At 35.3% G+C, this 20,003-nt stretch overlaps 3 protein-coding genes across 6 annotated transcripts in view; 1 reads left to right on the top strand and 2 right to left on the bottom strand.

The window, feature by feature from the left end:
- LOC132092400 (muscarinic acetylcholine receptor M5-like) overlaps positions 1–2,673 on the top strand; it is a 10,806-nt gene extending 8,133 nt beyond the window's left edge. Inside the window, exon 2 of the mRNA XM_059498620.1 lies at positions 721–2,673. Coding sequence (XP_059354603.1) covers positions 799–2,304 — 1,506 coding nt within the window. The 5' untranslated portion in view covers positions 721–798 and the 3' untranslated portion in view covers positions 2,305–2,673. The remainder of the gene's footprint in view (positions 1–720) is intronic.
- Positions 2,674–4,174: 1,501 nt separating this feature from the next.
- Positions 4,175–5,933, bottom strand: LOC132092402 (ER membrane protein complex subunit 7). Its single transcript, XM_059498622.1, has 5 exons — positions 5,582–5,933; positions 5,169–5,288; positions 4,941–5,079; positions 4,612–4,692; positions 4,175–4,506 (listed from the first exon to the last, which is right to left on the bottom strand). The coding sequence occupies exons 1-5, from the start codon at positions 5,797–5,799 to the stop codon at positions 4,360–4,362; spliced, it is 705 nt and encodes a 234-aa protein (XP_059354605.1). The 5' UTR covers positions 5,800–5,933; the 3' UTR covers positions 4,175–4,359.
- A 503-nt stretch (positions 5,934–6,436) lies between these two features.
- Positions 6,437–10,342, bottom strand: LOC132092403 (KATNB1-like protein 1). 4 transcript variants are annotated; one of them, XM_059498626.1, is made up of 10 exons: positions 10,188–10,342; positions 9,058–9,185; positions 8,824–8,861; positions 8,431–8,707; positions 8,110–8,225; positions 7,549–7,599; positions 7,359–7,448; positions 7,140–7,244; positions 6,950–7,043; positions 6,437–6,853 (listed from the first exon to the last, which is right to left on the bottom strand). In XM_059498626.1, the coding sequence occupies exons 2-10, from the start codon at positions 9,172–9,174 to the stop codon at positions 6,821–6,823; spliced, it is 921 nt and encodes a 306-aa protein (XP_059354609.1). In that variant the 5' UTR covers positions 9,175–9,185; positions 10,188–10,342; the 3' UTR covers positions 6,437–6,820. The 4 variants fall into 4 exon arrangements, with proteins under 4 accessions (XP_059354609.1, XP_059354606.1, XP_059354608.1 ...); XM_059498623.1 differs by having other exon boundaries at positions 6,950–7,046; XM_059498625.1 differs by lacking the exon at positions 10,188–10,342 and adding an exon at positions 10,110–10,133 and having other exon boundaries at positions 6,950–7,046.
- Between the last annotated feature and the right edge of the window lie 9,661 nt (positions 10,343–20,003).

Raw genomic sequence — 20,003 nt, forward strand, 5'->3', positions numbered from 1 at the left:
TATATTTTGAAGGATGAATTCTTTGACTTAGACATATTTACATATTACAAGAAAAAATACTTCAAAAGAGTAAAACTAAAATTATTAATTATTCAGACTTTTTAAATAATTACTCATTTATGTCAAGTCACCACAGGCGAATAACGTTTTTCTTTTTAATAAAAAATATGCAAATGGGGCGCTATTTAATTATATATGGACTAATTTGCATTTCTGATATCTATGAAATATGAACATGGAATAAGGCCAGGTTCAAAATCCTTGTTAAAGTTTTTTACAAAGGGGAATTTGGATCTCCATTTTTATCTCTCTGAATTATATAGAAACAAACCCCTCTTAAAAATATTAAGAATATTAAAATAGTTTTGGTTTATGTAAATGCTATTGAAGTGGAGATTGTTGGCCTTTAATAATTTAAAACTAGATATGCAAATAGATAAAAAAAAGTAATAAAATTAGCACTTAAATGTTTTCTTGTTATGGAAACAATATAATAGTGCTAAATAGCCCAACATCTTGATCCCAAAATTGACTAGTGCATGAAAAAATAATGGTTTTGCCTGTACTGTTTCGCCTTTAGAATTTTAATTGTAAAGCTTTATTGTAGTAGGCTACATGTTTGGGCTGTATTTGTTTAAAGGTGTCTCACACACAAAACATGCATTTTTTGTTGAAATTCTCCTGTTTTTAAAGTGTTCCATCTCTTTATTGTGTTTTCAGACTATCCATTGCCAAGTGAACATGAAGAATACAGTGAAAATTTCATCAAGAGTTTTCTAACCGATCAGCGGTAACAGGATGAACATGGATATTCAAAATTTAACTGCAAGTGGAAATGTCTCCACTATCTTGCCTGCCCCATACAGTCTGTTGGAAGTTATAACCATTGCAACAGTATCAGCTGTCGTGAGTCTCATCACAGTAGTAGGTAATGTGCTGGTGATTCTTTCTTTCAAGGTCAACAGCCAACTTAAGACTGTTAACAACTACTACTTACTCAGTTTAGCTTTTGCAGACCTCATTATCGGCGTGTTCTCAATGAACCTGTACACTTCCTACATTCTTATGGGATACTGGTCTTTAGGGAATATAGCTTGTGATCTGTGGTTGGCGCTTGACTATGTTGCAAGTAATGCATCGGTAATGAACTTGCTGGTCATCAGCTTTGACAGATATTTTTCAATTACAAGACCACTTACCTACAGGGCTAAACGGACCCCGAAACGTGCAGGCATCATGATTGGCTTGGCGTGGTTGATATCTTTTATATTGTGGGCTCCACCTATTCTGTGCTGGCAGTACTTTGTTGGAGAGAGGACAGTTCCTCCTGACCAATGCCAGATTCAGTTTTTCTCAGAACCCATAATTACTTTTGGGACAGCCATAGCAGCCTTTTATGTCCCGGTATCCATCATGATAATCTTATATTCCAAAATCTACAAAGAAACAGAAAAACGCACTAAGAACTTAGCAGAGCTCCAAGGATACCCATCGCTGGACAACCATGAAGAGCCTAAAGTACGAAAGCCAATACTACGATGCTTTAGCTTTAAAAACAAGAGGGACAGGAATCAAGCATCATGGTCTTCATCCAACCAGAGTTATGTAACTAGGACAACATTGCAGTCTGAGGACTTGTGGACAAAATCAGACCAGGTCAGCACCCTGAACAGTTACACATCATCAGAGGATGACGAGCGTTCCATCTCTGAGACAACCCCGCGAGAATCATTCAAGAACCAAGAATCAAAAGCCAATAGAAATGGACAGCTACTCTGTTATGAAGACAGCAAGTATCTAAGCGATCTTGCAAAATGCTCCCAGACAAACGATAAAAAATGTATGTCATACAAGTTCAAGCCGATCCTTAGCGACATCACCGCTTTGCAAGGTAGTCCCGAAGGCGAAAGAACAAACACAGATCATTGTCAGTCTTCAGAGCCACAGGCTCCTTCATCCACATCCACTTCTACTATACCACAAGATCCAAACTTGAAGATCCAGATGACCAAGCGGAAAAGAATGGTCCTCATCAAGGAGAAAAAGGCTGCGCAGACTCTCAGCGCCATTCTTCTGGCGTTCCTCCTCACCTGGACCCCATACAATATCATGGTGCTCATCTCCACCTTCTGTTCTGAATGCATCCCAGTGTCCCTCTGGCATTTGGGTTACTGGCTCTGCTATGTCAACAGCACCATCAACCCCATGTGTTATGCCCTATGCAACAAGACCTTCCAGAAGACCTTTTGGATGTTAGTCCTCTGCAGGTGGAAGAAGAACAGAGGAGAGGAGAAACTTTACTAGTGTGGTCAAAACCATTAAATACTGAAGGAACACAACAAAAGTGTCTGATTTCAGAGCATTCTGAATGATCAAGATCGCTAGGGCATTCAAATTTAATTTCAGTTTATGTTGTGCATACATTGCCATTGACCATATTCCTATATAATTCCTTACAATTTTCTAGGTCATATTTTTGTGTGTGTGTGTGTGTGTGTACATTAAATTTATATTGCTATAATGATTTGAAAAATGATATAATTAATATTTAATGTAGCTTCTAATCTGCTTTCATTTAACATGTTTACACAACAGTGTATTTTAATATTGTGAAATGTCTAGGGCTAGGGATGGTGAGGACAATAAATAAGTATGAAAATATGGAATGTGAACTTTTAAATTATTTTTAAAAGGTACAGTATAAGGCCATTGTATGTGGTATATTTACCACATACAGTGTTTATTACAAGGTTAACTTTTTGTGATAAAATGATTTTGATGTATTGTATGGATTGGTCATGTCAGTGACACTGCATGCATACAAATTTAAGCATATTGAAATTGTGTGCAAAGCAATGTTGTTGTATTATTATTCTTATGTTTGCAGAACTGGACAGTGTTAGATACAGATTTGAAGATTTTTGTGTTTCCAAACCATCATTGTAGACATTCGTGTATAGAGATTTACACAAAAAGATTGTAGCATCACTCTGGAGGAAATATTAATTTACATGGCATTCATTAAGATTACAACACTGAAAGCACATTTGACATTTTTACCCCATCCGATTTTGAACTGGTCTATGCTACATACAATATATATATATATATATCTTTGTAGTGCCATGAATTAAATCAGAACTCACTTGAACATTAACACATAATAACACATTTATAAATGTTGCCTGGCTGTTTTTCATTCATATTGTTAAATAAGTCTATACTCTTGTGATGATGTGCCATTTAATTTGATGTGAAATAAATGTTTTAACATGAGATTAACCCAACTAATTGAAACATCAGTCTGGATTTGGAAGGGGTTTGAGTCAAAATAAAGCTACAGCTACCCACTGATATACTTGCAACTGTTTACCAGTCACTTATCATGATATGTGGTTTAAATGTTGATCTCCACACATTCTACCATGCAAGCATCATATTAAGAACAGTAGACAAATAAACAAGAAGGATATTTTCCACCAGTTTATTTCCATTCAGTTTAAATAAGATTATACTTCATAGCTTAAATCTTATGCATTTCTCATCTTTATTCACAGTCTTGTACAAACCCAACAAGATATAGTAAATATTATAACCTAAAAACTTTATTTCAAGTAGTTATTAAGCAGAATTGGGGTCAATTTCACCACCTTGGGTTGGTCTGGAAATACACATGGTATCACTGCAAAAAATGGACCCTCATTATATATTTTTCATCTATCTTGACCCTTAAGCTCAAGTGTGCTTTAAAATATCCCAGAATTCTTGAGACAAAATGAGTAAAACAAATACATACACTGAGTACCAACTTCTGAATCTGACTTTATCAGTAGCCGCACTGCAGCTGTTGCATTTTATCTATATTTTGCTTTTATTCAAGTTATAACTGAGGTGAAACTGTATAGACCTCAATTCCGAGAAGGAATCATACCTGTGTGATGAATCTTTTGCACAGAAGCAGTAAAAGCACAGACTACCATCATGTTAATTGCATTACAAGATATTGAAATTTTTAGCAAAACTGTTCCTCTTGGAAGAGGACTCTTGACCAATCAAGTACTTTATTTCTCACCCATTCTACATTTAAAGTTAAAACATCCTAGTTAAGCTCTAAAAAAAGAAAAAAAATATGAATTCATGCCTTGCTCGATCTGTACTGGTTTTCTCCATTAAATTATCTGATTATTAACAATGCATCCAAAGAAGACAATTAAGCATGGAAATGTGATACAGTGCAAACACAGTCTTGCTTTGTCAAGTTTTTCAGTTGAAAAAGAAACTGTTCATATATATATATATATACATATAAAAAGAAAACCAGTAAAACAGTGTTAAAGAAAACCGACAAAATACACGGCACTACCTCCTCTTCAGAGCAACACTTCTGCTGCCTTTGTTGCCACCGCCAGCCTTACTGGAGCCCTTGGAGAACAACTTTGTCATGAATTCAGAAACATCTGGCAATTCTGGGTTAGGGTTCAACATATTCATAGACTGCTCCATTTCCTGCAGGAAAAAAACATATGAAATTGTATAAAATAAAGCAATATACAGTGGATGAAAATGTCTGTACCTACTTGTAGGTACTACATGCTATGTTTTTTTTATTACCTTTCTCATCTCAGGATCATTAGTATTTACCACCTTTGGGAGCAGGACGATGATTAATAAGGGAAGAACCATCATCATTACCTAAGGACGACAAAATATATTACAACACAAGTCACAAGAGCTAATAAAAACCATCAACAACACTTATGTCATAGCTAAAATTATATTATTATAAACAGCAAGTTAATCTAAAGTAGAGGAAATAAAAAAATTTAGGTAAAGAATAAGTAAACCCAATATAAACAATGACTGCTTAATCTCCAGTAATTAAAGCACAACCAAATAAATCTGAAAGAATCAAACACACAAAAACCATTATATGACTTTACCATTGGGTTCATGAGAAAATCAGTCCAGCCCCAGGTTTCCCGCTTCATGAAGTATGTGTGTGGACCACTGGATCTGATCTGAAGAGGGTACGGCTGTCGAAGAACTTCTGAGGTTTTGATGTAATTCACCAAGCGTGCCCTATGGTTCAACAACACTGTGAGATTCACTTAGATGTTTACGAAAAGAACTGTTAGAAGAAGGTAGAATAAATTGGGAATGTTAGCCACCTCATTTTCCCTTTGGAGGTAATGTCCACCCGAACAGGATCAAATCTGAAAGATGGTGATACGATTTCCACCACATATGAGCCAGAGGGCACATCGTTGACAGCAAAGCTCCCATCAGTCCTGTGAGGGAAACTGATGTGGTTAATTTGGTCATCTTGGCAAAACGTTTAAAGGCTTGTAATGAAGCCACTGCCCATCTAATCTGAATTACAATGCAATGCAATGATATTACATACAACCAACACATTTTTCACAAATACACTAGAAATCGTATTTATATAAGAGGAAGCTTAAAACAAGATCATTATAATTGAGATCAAGTAACGTTATGCAGTAAATCGAAAACTGACAAACACGAAATTAATATTTACGTTACATCATTCTTTTTGACGTTAGCATTGTTGGCAACTCACTTGACAAAACCCACATATTCCTCTCCTTCCACCAGGATTCGGGCTGTGGAGATCCAGTCTTGTGTTTTCACTCCGGGAACGATCGCTCGTCCTTCGATTTTGAAACGTTCTCCATTCGAATGAGAACCTGCTGCAGGCCCCGGATCTGCGTCGGAAAAACACCATGACAGCGCAAACAGCGCCTGCAACGCCACATATACATCTAACAGGCGTTTCATTTGTCGCGTTCTGTCACACGATATATATGACGTTTCAAATGTACAATATTTCACCACGCGTCAACCTGGACCAAAGGAATAGGACTGAAGGAAGTAAACGGAACTCGGAACGAACGCAGACACCGGAAGAACATCTGTTACACCACGTGATCATCGTTGAAGAAGCTCTATTTAAATGGGCGGGTATTTGAATTAGAGTCAAACTCTTTACCGCGAAGCGGATCTTTTAAACAGTTCGTTTTGAACGAATAACTACATCACGACTATCCAGCCAAAGAAGGGGACTTTAGTCCACTTCAGCCTGCATACATACTCTAGTTCGTTCGAGTAAATCCATGCACTTATTTATTGAGTAATGTGTTCAGTTTGTCGTAGTGGTTCAAATGGAACACAAAGGCAAATTAAACAATCTGCAATTCTATTAAACCAATCAGTCAATTTTTCTGACAACGTCATACCTTTATTGATTGGGGTTGTGACTGAATCTTTTTTTTTTTTTTTTACATACATACACAATGCAAATATTCAAATAAACACCATAAAACTTTATGTAAATTTATTTGAAAGTTGATTAAAAGACGACTACTATGTACACATTACACTCAAATATCCATTCATGATCAGGCAATGGACAACAACAATTCAAGTGCATGACTGAGAAAGAGAGAGAGAAAAAAAACATCTCATAAAGGTACACTTACAATCACATCCACTTAAGCAGATTCACACCATAGCACTACAAGTGCAACAGTTAAAACTTCTGCTTGGCACTTCAGTGAGTTGCCTGATTCCAGAGAGTCTCATGGAGTTGATTATGTGTCCCCAAGCAAGTCCACTTCAATGTGAAGCAGTCATTCAGTGCCTGCAGGAAGAATTGGAGTGTCTGAATTGTTCAGTTCATCTATCCACAATTCACCACAGCCTACTGGGCTTCAGAATCACCAGCTCCAAGCCAATCAAAGAGCTTAAATGCAACAAGAGTTTGTAGTGGTTATCTTCAATAGTGTGCTACAATGATACATCAGCGCAGTTGTGACACATATGATTCTATGACCTGTGGAAGAGAGGACAAGAAAGAAGACAAGGTAAGACTTTTTTGTAAACAGTTGCAATTTTTCAAATTTTTCAAAAAAAATACCAAACAGTCCACCTTTGCGGTCTCTCCTACAGTTCCTGGAACTGAACATAAATGTCTCTTCCCCTCCCACAGTTCAAGAAGCATCGTCTTCATTGCCTGAACATTCCTGCTGGATGCAAACACATTCAGTTACACCTTCCAGCAAACATTAATAAGGTGTTCTGTCATTTTATTTCTGTATATACAAATAAAAATGAAGCACCTGTCATTTGAAAAGCCATCACGCAAGCCTTTGTTGTTTGTGGAGAGCTCAGACCACCATTTTTTAATGATAGATTGAACCCAGTGTAAAGCTAAAATGAGGTGTCTGGAAAACATTCAACCATTTCAAAGATTCATTTAAACTTGGGCAAAATGTATAATGACAATAAATAAATAGCAATAATAATAATAAAAAAAGAAAACAGGACAAAATACTTACTCTTCGTATTTAGTGTTAAGAATAATTTTCACTTGTGGTAAGAGGTCAACACAACAGCCTATTGAAAGACACGGCTGTTCTTCCTGAAGACTATAGAGGGAGAAATAAGTATGAAACAACATATCAAATCTACAACACGTCTAGCAAAAGTTAACAAATGTTGACTTTAAATAGGTTTCAATTAGGCTACCTTTTAGTAAGTACAGGCAAACAATCAACAAGCACCCCTGTGTCTTGTATTCTGTAAAAAAGTAAATTGGTTACTATGGTATTCATAAAAATGAAGAAATGCAAGCATCGATTATGCCAAACAACATGAGAAAGAGGGCAATTTAGCATGCTGTAAAGACAAACTACAAATGCTTGCAATACACTACCATTCAATGTTTTTAAAAGATGTCTCTTTTGATTACCAATGGCTTAATTTATATGAAATTCAGCAAAAACATTGTGAAATATTACAATTTAAAACTTTTCTATTTTAATATATTTTAAAACGTAATTTATTACTTAAGTTTTCAGCCATATCAACCTTCAGAAATCATTCTAATTTGCCGCACTTTTTATATATATATATATATATATATATATGACTCTAGATAAATTTAAAGGGATAGTTCACACAAAAATGAAAATTGCTAAATAAAATTTATTTTATTTAAATTTATTTTAACAACAACAAAAGTAGTGTATATACATGTGTATTTTGTGTCACTTTGAACATAGCTGTGATCAATTTCAAACTGTTAACCTGTTCAAATATGCAACTAGTTCACTTGCGTTCTTCCGCCAAAGAGTCAAAGCAACGTTCAGTCTCAGATTTCTTCCAAAGAGCACATGAGTCATTACTTCATGGTCCTTTGATAACTGAAATTATACAAACAAATAGTACAAATAATAAAAAGTTAGTACAACAAATAATACAATTTTATTATAGATCACACTTTGCCATGACTGATACTGCAGATATAGAGGGGTTGAAGATTTTACAATCAACACAGGTAAGTTTTATCTCAGTATGGCAAGAACATAGTCAGCAAAAATATTAACATTAACATGCAGCATATCTCACCTCAGTGAAATAATCACTGTATTTGGAGCCAGCTCCTGTCATTTTTGAGGTGTCTGTTGAGCTCACAGGGAACCCATAGTTGTCACTGTATGGAATAGCCTGCACGTCATCAGCACAGGTCAGTTCATTTTCTTTGTTAGCCATGTCAGATGTCCTGCTTGTGGAGGGGGATCTCCAACATACTCTTGTTCCCACCCCAGAGTGACGCGTTTTCTTCTTGCTAACCACCGCTCGCTTCGCTTTGCTGTATTTGTGCACACAACGGCCCACTGGAAATCTGTGGGATGGAGAATAAAGCTTGCTTATATCTTCTAACTGGCATTTTACAAATCAGCTTTTCAAAGCAATGAATAATATAAAAGGTCATTGAGTTGCTATGGCCCAAAAACATACCTCTCTTGATCGGTTTCGTCCTTAAGTGTATAATCCACCTGAAAAGAGATAACAGTTAAAGCTAGCATTCCTAAAACCTGGAATATACTTCACATCACTTAGAATCTGACACAATCTGGATAAAAGTTGTGTAGTGTATTACAGCATTAAAATACTGGGAAAAAACCCTATTAATCCCACCCAGCACATACACTACAAACAATTTGTCTATTTTAAACAATTCCTCTTACTCACCTCCCTCATGTTCTTCTCATCTCCAGGACAAAGCATACGTTTGAGAAGATCATGGGGCTGGGCCTGCTTGAGCCTGTGGACTTCTGCATTACTTCCAACATGACTTCCAGTGGCCATAATAAGGGACTCTGAAATACAATGGCAAAACATTATCTGGCACAGGATGCATGATGTTAAAGCAAAACAGCTGCGGTTTGTTTGCTCAAAGCCTCCATTGTGTAGCTTCTTCTTTAGAGACTGGAATCATTCTATAATCAAACTAGTAAAAAAACCGAGTCAACTAATCTTCACGAAATATTTAAATGTAAAGATTTTGCTATTGTTATACAGTTTGGCACAGTAGCAAAACATTTGTGGTTCCCTGAACTTTCAGTGAGTGTTAGTTTTCATTCTAAAATAAAACCTTAAATTAACTATTAAATAAAAAAATAAAAATAAGATACACAAAACGTTCTTAGAACGTTATCACTTGGTTCCAAAAATAACCAAACGAGAACCATATGCGAACGTTAAGAAAACGTTCTGTATTTGCTAGAAGAGTGCATAAGGGCTGTATCAAAATCTACACAGACAGTACTGTATACATTATTATGCACAAGTTATGACATGCCGTGCTAATGTAAATAATATCGCATAATTCACATAATTCAGTAACACAAACACGAGATGTTTTGTAATTTTCAAGCGGACGTCTTACCACGTAGCACGTTACGGTGAGTCAGAGGAAGAGGACGAATCTATAAACAGTTTCAATCAAACGTAACCAGTAAGATTCAAATGAACAATCTAATATTCCTGGTAAATGTCTAGATATGTCAGACGGAGCATAAGGCCTCCAATGATGTGACGCTGCTGGGTAAGTTCAGGGTTTGGTAGCACTGGCGAGCTAATTGAGTCAAATACATTTTGACAAACAGTCAATAATCTTTGACTAAATTGCACAAGACAAGTCTAGAGATTAGTCTACGCTCACACTGGCATGTGCATATCAAAGCAGGTGATGAAAACACACCAGATAGCTAGTTGCTAAACAAACAAGCCAGGCTAATCACCTGCTAGCAAACAAGGACTTAGCACGTACAAAACCTATAACATATACGCCGCTGTCAAAGTATTTCGTAAGCACCCACCATAACATTGTGTAAAGTTGTCTATACATCCTAAACCACGTTATATATCCGAGAGCGTTGCCATGCACAACCAGGAAGAAACGGGAATTTGAGTAGATTTCAGAGGGAAGGAAGGACATTTCAAATAAATACAAACTTGAAATGCTTAGATGGGTAAAGCGACATCTGATGGGACTTAATGGAACTGCTCGGTTTTGAAAAACAACATTTCAGTAGTTTATCTATGAATCACCATAGTCAGAATTTATAATATATATTTTGATATGTATATATACACATTTTATATATATATATATATATATATATATATATATATATATATATATATGTATATATATATATGTATATATATATATGTATATATATATGTATATATATATACATCTTTTTTAGAGTTTAATTATTTTAATATATCAATAATGTTTTATCAGTACGAATAGCCTATTTCGAAGTCATCCTGCAGCCCCTCTGCAGGCTTGCTAAGGTCTCCTATAGTTGGCCCCTGGTTCAGAACCACTGTTTTATATTAGTAAATGAAAAAGCATAAGCCTTTAGTTAAAATGTCTTTAAGATCATCAAAAAACATACATTAAGTAGGTTTCAGTATTTGCCTTCTTGAGGGAGACATATTCTCAGAAAAATTAAACATCACAAACAAAAGTCTTTAATAATTATCACTGTAATGTAATGTCACTTAAATCTTCAGTGGGTATCTTGTTAGAATTGATTTTTGTTAATTGTAAGATCCTTTCACATCACATGACCTTAAGTTCAAAGGTGTTAACAATGGTGACGACTATTATGGCAGTGCTGATGTGATCATTAGGCCATGAAATGTTCCATCAAGCTGGTATAATGTGACATATAGCTACTGTCATATAAGCACTTTGAGGTTTTTAGGTTGGTATCATACAGATCCCATTTGAAAGCAAATAAAGACAAATTAATAATATATGAATAATCTTTCACCAAGATTCACTTACTGTAACTCAGTTATAATAAATATACAGTTAAGATAGTGAAGTTCAGCCAAACCACTAAATGGACTTAAATAGTACAGTGAATATTGTTATTAAACTACATCTTGTAAGGATCTACTGGTGTTGACTGATAATATGAATGCAGGAAGATTTCTGAACTGAACTGAAATGAATTTGAATGTAGAGAAGCAGCGCACGGCCAGCAGACAGCCATATATATATTATCAAACTTTTTAGTTCTAAAATAATTCTGAGCTGAAGTTAAGAAGAAAAAAATGCAATGCCATTCCTTGAAGAATGTGTCATAGATGACAAATCTTACTACAGTTGAAATAAAAAGCTGCTGAACTGATGAGGAAAACTGAGCAAATAGCCAACATTAGGACTCAAATTCAGACAGCCACAAAAATTCACCAACCAGTTTTACCGTTATTTGGGTTGAGCAAGTCTTTCAATAAAAATAATAAAAATAATAGTTATTCTTTCAAGAGTCACTTTTAGACTGCAATGATAACTACTATTTCAATATATGTAAAAATAGTCTAACCAAAAAAAGTCTAAAGATATACAGACTTCTTTAGTTTTTATTGGAATGAAAATGGCAGACACTGGGAAACAACAATTCATTTTTCACTGCACTTGTATAAAACAAAATATGGGAATTACTTTCGACTGACTTTGAGATTTTATCTACTTAAATGCAGGAACAAGCATTATTTTTTATGTCAAAAGATTAAAATGTACACTATACAGTTCAAAAGTTTGGGGTTGTTAAGATTTATTTAATGTTTATTTAAATGAAGTCTCTTATGCTCACTAAAGCTGCATTTATTTGATACAAAATCACAGTAAAATGGTACTGTTGTGAAAAATTATTACAATTTAAAATAACTTTATTCTAGATATATATTTTAAAATGTAATTTAGACTTGTAATGGCAAAACTGAATTAACATTATAAATGTCTTTATTGTCACTTTTGATCAATTGAATATGTCCTTGCTGAAAAAAATCATTAATTTCTTTCTGCCATACAGACTGTTGGACCCCCCCCCCCCCCCCCCCCCCGTTTTACAGATGTTATTGCCACATATTATATTTGCAGGTGATTATATAATATCTGTGAGTTGATGTGCCAATTTGATGTAGAAACAATTCAGGCTTGTAACATTTTGTTCCTTAAATAATATAAAATCTAACTTTTGTAAATGTATCAGCATGACTAGGCAGACCTCCACCTGTGATGTAACATCTTAGATGAATAGAAAAGAGGGGTTACCATCTGTCTTTTCCCATACTGTTCATCTGTTCTCCTCTTTATACGATTGTTGAGATCACTGAGGTTTTGTTATGATCGCTCTTATTTCACCTCTAATGACAAAACCTGGAATCGGGCTGATGGCCTTAAGGATTCTGCTTTTGCGTGACTTATATAAAAATGTGAAAGATTAGCTGCATTATAAATGTCTTTTTTTTAACCTTGAATTTACAGAAAAAATAATCTAAAGCAGGTATAAAGATAACTGTGCACTTAGATCTTAGAGACATCAAAGAGAGCAATATATCAATGATTAGTTTAATCAGTTAAAAAGTAAGAAATCCACTTTTCACTCAATTAGTTCCTTGCTTGTGCTGACTTGTAGGACTGACATTCACAAAATAAATATTAGTCAATATCTTTTGAGATCATCTTTCAACTGTCTTTTTTTCTTGTTGCAAAATGTAATATATTAGCTGGATGGTAGAGAATGTTCAAAACTGACAAAAACGGATCTCGGATAATTCATTTTTAGTTTCGTCTGCACGGCTTCCAAAACACCACATTTCCTGAAACCACCAGATGGCGATGTGAAGCTGTGGAAACGGAAGTGTGTAAGGCTGAGCTGTTATTTATTAGATGTCACAACTCAATCTCAAACGTACTTTTGTGGCTTAACCATATTTTTTTGGAATTTATTGCAATTTGTTTAAAGAAGAGAACCTAAAATTCAAGGCTCAAATAAGAATTTGTGATAGTATATTAACCAGTCATCTTTCGTAGAAACTCTCTGACCATAGTAACCCTAAAATAAACTTTGACCTCTGAACTCATCTTTGTTTGGTTAACCTGACATTAAACCTGGCTTAAAAAATAAAAACACTCACAGGTGTCCAAATAGAAGAAACAAGATTCAAAATGTAACAAAAAGCTGTATTTCTTTGCCAGTTACATGAGCCAGTCCCACATTTATTTCCATATATATTTCAAATTCTGCAAGGGCACGATTGCTGACACTTTAGTGATCATACTAATCATGTAATTAACAAGCAATAAGAGTGGCATCCTGTCTGGCTAAATGGCTGTGTTTGGGTTTCAGGTATCCCTCTTGATGCAGACATTTTCAAAAACAAAACTTCCAAGAAGTTTAAAGAAATCAGTGCAGTAAGTTTTAAATGCAATAGATGCAATAGATTTAATTCTAAGGAATAGTTCACCCCCCCCCCCCCCCCCATCCCAACAATTACATTTATTCACCATATTGTTCTAAAACTGTATTGCTTTATTTAATGACAGTCAGAACTGGAGCAATGCAAATTCATAAATGAATAATTCGTCCAGTTCTGTGAACTTCAGTTTCACAGAATTCAGTTTATTTATTTAAAAGATCCAATCCAACAGAGTGATTTGTTCACATCTCTTCTGTCTGTTTGTCTCACAAATTTACCATATGGCTTAAGAAGTTTAAGAAGTTAAGGATTTCACTGTGAAACCACTGGGAACTATTTTGGGGTTCTGCAAAGAACCCTTCAGTGCACATTTCTTAAAATAAATATAAATTTTCCTAGTATGAAAGACATTTTTATAATAAAAATAATATTTTTCCACTATAAAAAAACATTTTTTTGCCATGGAAAGTTTCCATGGATATTAAATGACTTTTTAGTGCTTTGTTTATTATTTTCAAACTTGATATCATCCATCCTTATTTACTTATATTATATTGAAAATTGTGGGCAAAATACTTTACAACAATTAATCTTTTGTGTTCCACAGGGGGGAAAAATCATTTGGATTTGGAACATCAAATAAGGTAAAACAAAAGGCATTAATCAAGAGTTTTTACAAAGTTTTTACAAATATGATCCCTGGTCCTTACTTAAATCTGTTTTGACTTGTTAGAGGGAATGAGGTCTGAAAAAACATTTGCAAACTCTTGGAGGATGTGATCAGCTCTTTCAAAATAATACATCTCACTGCATGTTTGTATAAATAAACACATATAAGAGCAAAGACCAGACAATGCAACACTGTGTTATGAAATTAGAAGAGGAAGTGCTGGAAAACAGCATTGAGGGAAAGAAAACAGTCCGTTGTTTTTCAGCCAGTTTCTTCTGGGCAGGAGAAGATCGACAAGGCTGAGATTCCAGATGCTGACAGGCTGGCCAGACTCTCTCCTCTCTGCAGGGAGGTAAGATGATATCTCAAGTGGTGTATGAGACTTGACTGCAAATTTAGAATTCATCTGCCAACTTGCAGCAGGGATGAATTCATCATAACAGTGCCCATGGATTGAAACCTGCCACTGCAGGAAGCCTGTGCCAAGAGTCACCTTGCCTGAAAGAGATTGATCAACATTGTTTTAATGCAGCCATATAAGTAATACAAACACGATTCCAAAAAAGTTGGGACACTGTACAAATTGTGAGTAAAAAAGGAATAGAATAATTTACAAATCTCATAAACTTATATTTTATTATAGATAACATACCAAATGTTGAAAGTGAGACATTTTGAAATGTCATGCCAAATACTGGCTCATTTTGGATTTCATGAGAGCTACATATTCCAAAAAAGTTGGGAAAGGTTGCAATTAGATGCCGGAAAAGTTAAATTTACATGTAAGGAACAGCTGGAGGACCAATTTGCAACTTATTAGGTCAATTGGCAACATGATTGGGTATAAAAAGAGCTTCTCAGAGTGGCAGTGTCTCTCAGAAGTCAAGATGGGCAGAGGATCACTAATTCCCCCAATGCTGCAGCAAAAAATAGTGGAGCAATATAAGAAAGGAGTTTCTCAGAGAAAAATTGTGAAGAGTTTGAAGTTATCATCATCTACAGTGCATAATGTCATCCAAAGATTCAGAGAATCTGGAACAATCTCTGTGCGTAAGGGTCAAGGCCAGAAAATCATACTGGATGCATACAGGAATGCTACTGTAATGGAAATCACAACATGGCCTCAGGAATACTTCCAGAAAACATTGTGGTGAACACAATCCACCGTGCCATTCACCTTTGCCGGCTAAAACTCTATAGGTAAAAAAAAAAAGCCATATCTAAACATGATCCAGAAGCGCAGGCGTTTTCTCTGGGCCAAGGCTCTTTTAAAATGGACTGTGGCAAAGTGGAAAACTGTTCTGTGGTCAGACGAATCAAAATTTGAAGTTCTTTTTAGAAAACTTGGACTCCATGTCATCCGAACTAAAGAGGACAAGGACAACCCAAGTTGTTATCAGTGCTCAGTTCAGAAGCCTGCATCTCTGATGGTATGGGGTTGCATGAGTGCGTGTGGCATGGGCAGCTTACACATCTGGAAAGGCACCATCAATGCTGAAAGGTATATCCAAGTTCTAGAACAACATATGATCCCAACCAGACGTCGTCTCTTTCAGGGAAGACCTTGCATTTTCCAACATCACAATGCTAGACCACATACTGCATCAATTACAACATCATGGCTGCGTAGAAGAAGGATCCGGGTACTGAAATGGCCAGCCTGCAGTCCAGATCTTTCACCCATATAAAAATTTTTTGGAACATCATAAAGAGGAAGATGCGACAAAGAAGACCTAAGACAGTTGAGCAACTAGAAGCCTGTATTAGACAAGAATGGGACAAAATTCCTATTTCTAAACTTGAGCAACTTGTCTCCTTAGTCCACAGATGTTTGCAGACTGTTCTAAAAAGAAGAGGTGATGCCACACAGTGGTAAATATGGCCTTGTCCCAACTTTTTTGAGATGTGTTGATGCCATGTAATTTAAAATCAACTTATTTTTCCCTTAAAATGATGCATTATCTCTGTTTAAACATTTGATTTGTCATCTTTGTTGTATCCTGAATAAAATATTAAAATTTGAAACTTCCACATCATTGCATTCTGTTTTTATCCACAATTTTTACAGTGTCCCAACTTTTTTGGAATCAGGTTTGTATGAACGCTGCCATAAAAATAAACAAAAGGTAGCTGTGACTTTATATCTCTCAGTGTTGTTGCTACTTACCTCACTGTGATGAAAGTTACAGGTGTACACATTTACTTCCTGAGAAATGTCTTATTTTTAATCATTGAATACAATTAAGAATAATAAGACACTTATAAAGTTACAAATCAAATGAAATCTCTAACAATAACATTAGTATTTGCACTGCAGAGGTGACACAGAAGCTGCATCTGATTTGGTTCCATTACAAATTCATAAATATAGTTGAGAATAATGTTTTAAAACTTCAAATGTTTTGAACATTTGTATAAAAGCAATATCAAATTTGTGAAAACCGTTCTCTTGCTCTTTATATCATATAATTTTATCATATTATAAAAATAAAAATCCAGATATCATACAGTTTTTTGCAACAGTACCGATAAGCTCTAAAACAGGGGTCACCAAACTCGGTCCTGGGGTGCCAGCAGAGTTTAGCTCCTGTGTCTACTTGCCTCGACACATTTGCTTGGAAAAGTTTCAAGTATACATAGTAAGAGTGTGTTTGATTAGGGTTAGAGCTAAACTCTACAGGACCCCGGCCCTCCAGGACCAAGTTTGGTAAACCCTGCTCTAAAATATTTTGAGTGAGTAGAGGGGGGCCTTCAATCATTATTGTGGGCAATAGGGGACATTGAAGTCAAACATTTTGAGATTTAATGGTATAAATCCAATTTTTTTTCTTTCTTTTTTTTATTAGTTATGGATTGAATTTGAAGCAGGACATTTTACATCCAATCACATTAATGATGATTTAAAATAAATCAAACAATGTACCATCATTTTAGTGATATCTTGAAACAAAATGCAGTACAAATGCAGTCAAGACAGAGACAAGACCATCAAAAAATGCCCTTAAGACCGGTCTTGAGTACTACAACACTAGTTTAGACACTAATATATAGGCCTATTGTTCATCATATGGAAAATAAGTTGTTCTGAAAGTGATTCCAACTATATTGTTCTATCACTACCATTAGTTTTAGTATGGATGTTTGGGTCTCATAGAATAAGAATGATTTTTAAACATGTATATATTTATCATTATTATTGCCCTTTGTGTGAATGAGCTTTAAATGATGACAGAATTTTCATTTATGAGTGAACTATCCCTTAAACACTTCAACACAGTTCAGCTCTGTGCATGGAATCTAACTTCTTTTCATCTTTTTGCGCAACCTAAACACTGTGTCTTGCCAAATAGCACATATGCCAGCATTTTGAATCATGTGTAAATTTGCCTATGTATTATGCAGTCGGTTCTGCCTTTTGTATGGCTCCCCTTGTGTATTTAATCGATAATGTACTGTAGACTTTCACAAGATGGGTTCCTTCCTGACTGTGCCAAAGTTCCTCAGAAGACCCTGACATCTAACATCTAATCTAAGATGCACATTTTCATATGATCGAGCGAGTGTGCTTTTTCACAACAAGTTAAATTTACCACAAACTTAGAGAAAATAGTTTCCATTTGGCTTTTCACAGTACACCCTTTGACTCGTGATAAAGTGTGATATCAGATGAGCTAAGAATGCTAAATGACTCAAACACTTTACATTTTTTTTTGCATTTGGAAGACACTTTTAATCAAAGCAATTTCCCTGGGAATCAAACCCATGACCTTAGTGCTGCTAGTGCCCTGTTTTTTTTCTCTTCCATTTAGCAACAGGAACAAATATAATCAGCCAAAAACTGTTATCAGAAACATGAAGGACAATTTTTTCAGGTAATAAGACTAATATTCGTAATTCATTATCTTGTATGTTGTATGTAGGTTGGTTAAAATTGTGAATGTCATGAAATCTTCACCACATGGTTGTAGGAGACAGCCGCACACTCAATCCAGCTGTAGTCTGAGTGATACCAGGATCACTCTGGGCATACTTTCAGAACTTCAGACACATTCAGTCCAATAAATCCATAGCAGATTCATGAAGGGCCACCAAACTATCAAGAAGCCCTGAGGCCACACGCTAAGCAGCGAGATTCTAGTCCAGCATCAGTTCATCTGTTCTTCCTTTTTAATGGGGATCCAGGCTCTGAGTCACCCTTTGGCTCACTGTTTATGACATCACCATCATATTTCATACAGAAACCAAAGTGACTGAGTGAGAATAAGACTTGAAGTTCTGAACTTCCAATAGATGAGGTCCAGAGTCAAAGCGTTTCAGTATTTTTTTGTTGGTTTTCTCATCTGCCTAGCAGACAAAAAGACATCTGGGTAATGCAAACATTTCAAACAGGAGTTTTAACACTTTTCATAACCATTATGAAAATATTTGCAAATTAAAGAGATAATCCACCCCAAAATGCCATAATTTATTCATTTTGTTATAACTTTTTAAGAATTTTGGTTACCACTGACTTTTATTATATAGACAGTTATACATAAGAGACATTTTTCAAAATATCTTTATGTTTCACCGAAGAAACAAAGATAATAGGTTTGGAGTAAAAATCAGGGGCTGAGTAAATGATGACAGAATTTTCATTTTTTGGGGGAACTATCCATTTAAACTAGTCAAAATAACACAGTTCTGTTTATGATACCACAGAAGCCACATGCAGCCTTCAAGTGGCATATATATCATAATTACGAGGTACTGCATGTGCACCCGAATAACCAAACAAAGCCTTATTCACCCATGGGAAAGCAAGCAAAAACAACATTATTAATTTATAAGACTGAGTTTATAGTCAACACCTTTTGTGGTTTGCTTTGTGCAAATTAATGTTAAATGAATGTTTTAAATAACATTTTTAGACACCATGAATAAATACATCATTTAACTTGAGGAAAAGTACTGTTAACAGTGCACTGAGGTCATAAATAAAGAGAGAGCACCATCATTAATTGTGTATTTGCTTTGGCTACTTTTGTATTTCGTATTCAACTTAAATGCATGACCTTGACTTTCCAGGTTCACTTGAAGGCAGTGAAGGCCAACAAATTTGGTTCTCCAGGAATCTCTGCTTTACCTTGAACATGATCAACTTCTATAATTTTGGATTGATAAATATATTTCCATTCTGATTATGTTCTCTGAGATTTTCCACATAATTCTGAAGTTCAAACAGGGACATGGAACATTAGTCATCAAAGATGTAGAGCTACTGCTGCTATCGTATAAATTTGAGAGTTTCCCAACTGCTTTGTTTGATTATCCATGAGAGGAGAAAAAGGATCTTGTCAAGTGATCACTTGCAGACTGAAACTGGAATATACTTGTCAAATTACCCTGAAAAACAAAACAATATCTGCTGTCACGTACAAAGAAAAACTTTGCCTCAGTCCGAGTCCATAGACTAATTGTTCTTGTTTCCTCAGCTTTTAGTCCAAATATGCTCCAAGACAGGTTAAAGGACCATTCTCTTCTCATCACTGTGACAAATTTACATCAAAACACTTCTATTCAACTTCAACAGATGATTTTGATCAGCACAATCAAGCCATTTTCCTTCATGTCTGTCATTGAGGTTAATGTGATCAAGGCGGGTAGAAAGACAGTCGCATGGGAAAGTATTGTAACAGCAGAATGTTTGAGGCTACTTGTAAATGTTTGAGGAAATGTAAACACAGCAATGCACGTAATT

This window comes from Carassius carassius, chromosome 18, assembly GCF_963082965.1.
Source record: "Carassius carassius chromosome 18, fCarCar2.1, whole genome shotgun sequence".
NCBI lineage: Eukaryota > Metazoa > Chordata > Actinopteri > Cypriniformes > Cyprinidae > Carassius > Carassius carassius.

Excerpts from the sequence above, each read along its gene's own strand:
- LOC132092402 (XM_059498622.1), bottom strand. The coding sequence starts at position 5,799 with ATGAAACGCCTGTTAGATGTATATGTGGCGTTGCAGGCGCTGTTTGCG. Across the intron at positions 5,289-5,581 it reads GAATATGTGGGTTTTGTCAA|GACTGATGGGAGCTTTGCTG; the intron begins GTGAGTTGCCAA and ends TTTCCCTCACAG. Across the intron at positions 5,080-5,168 it reads ACCTCCAAAGGGAAAATGAG|GGCACGCTTGGTGAATTACA; the intron begins GTGGCTAACATT and ends GTTGAACCATAG.
- LOC132092403 (XM_059498623.1), bottom strand. The coding sequence starts at position 9,174 with ATGGCCACTGGAAGTCATGTTGGAAGTAATGCAGAAGTCCACAGGCTC. Across the intron at positions 8,862-9,057 it reads ATGAGAAGAACATGAGGGAG|GTGGATTATACACTTAAGGA; the intron begins GTGAGTAAGAGG and ends ATCTCTTTTCAG. Across the intron at positions 7,600-8,109 it reads CTAGTTGCATATTTGAACAG|AATACAAGACACAGGGGTGC; the intron begins GTTAACAGTTTG and ends ACTTTTTTACAG.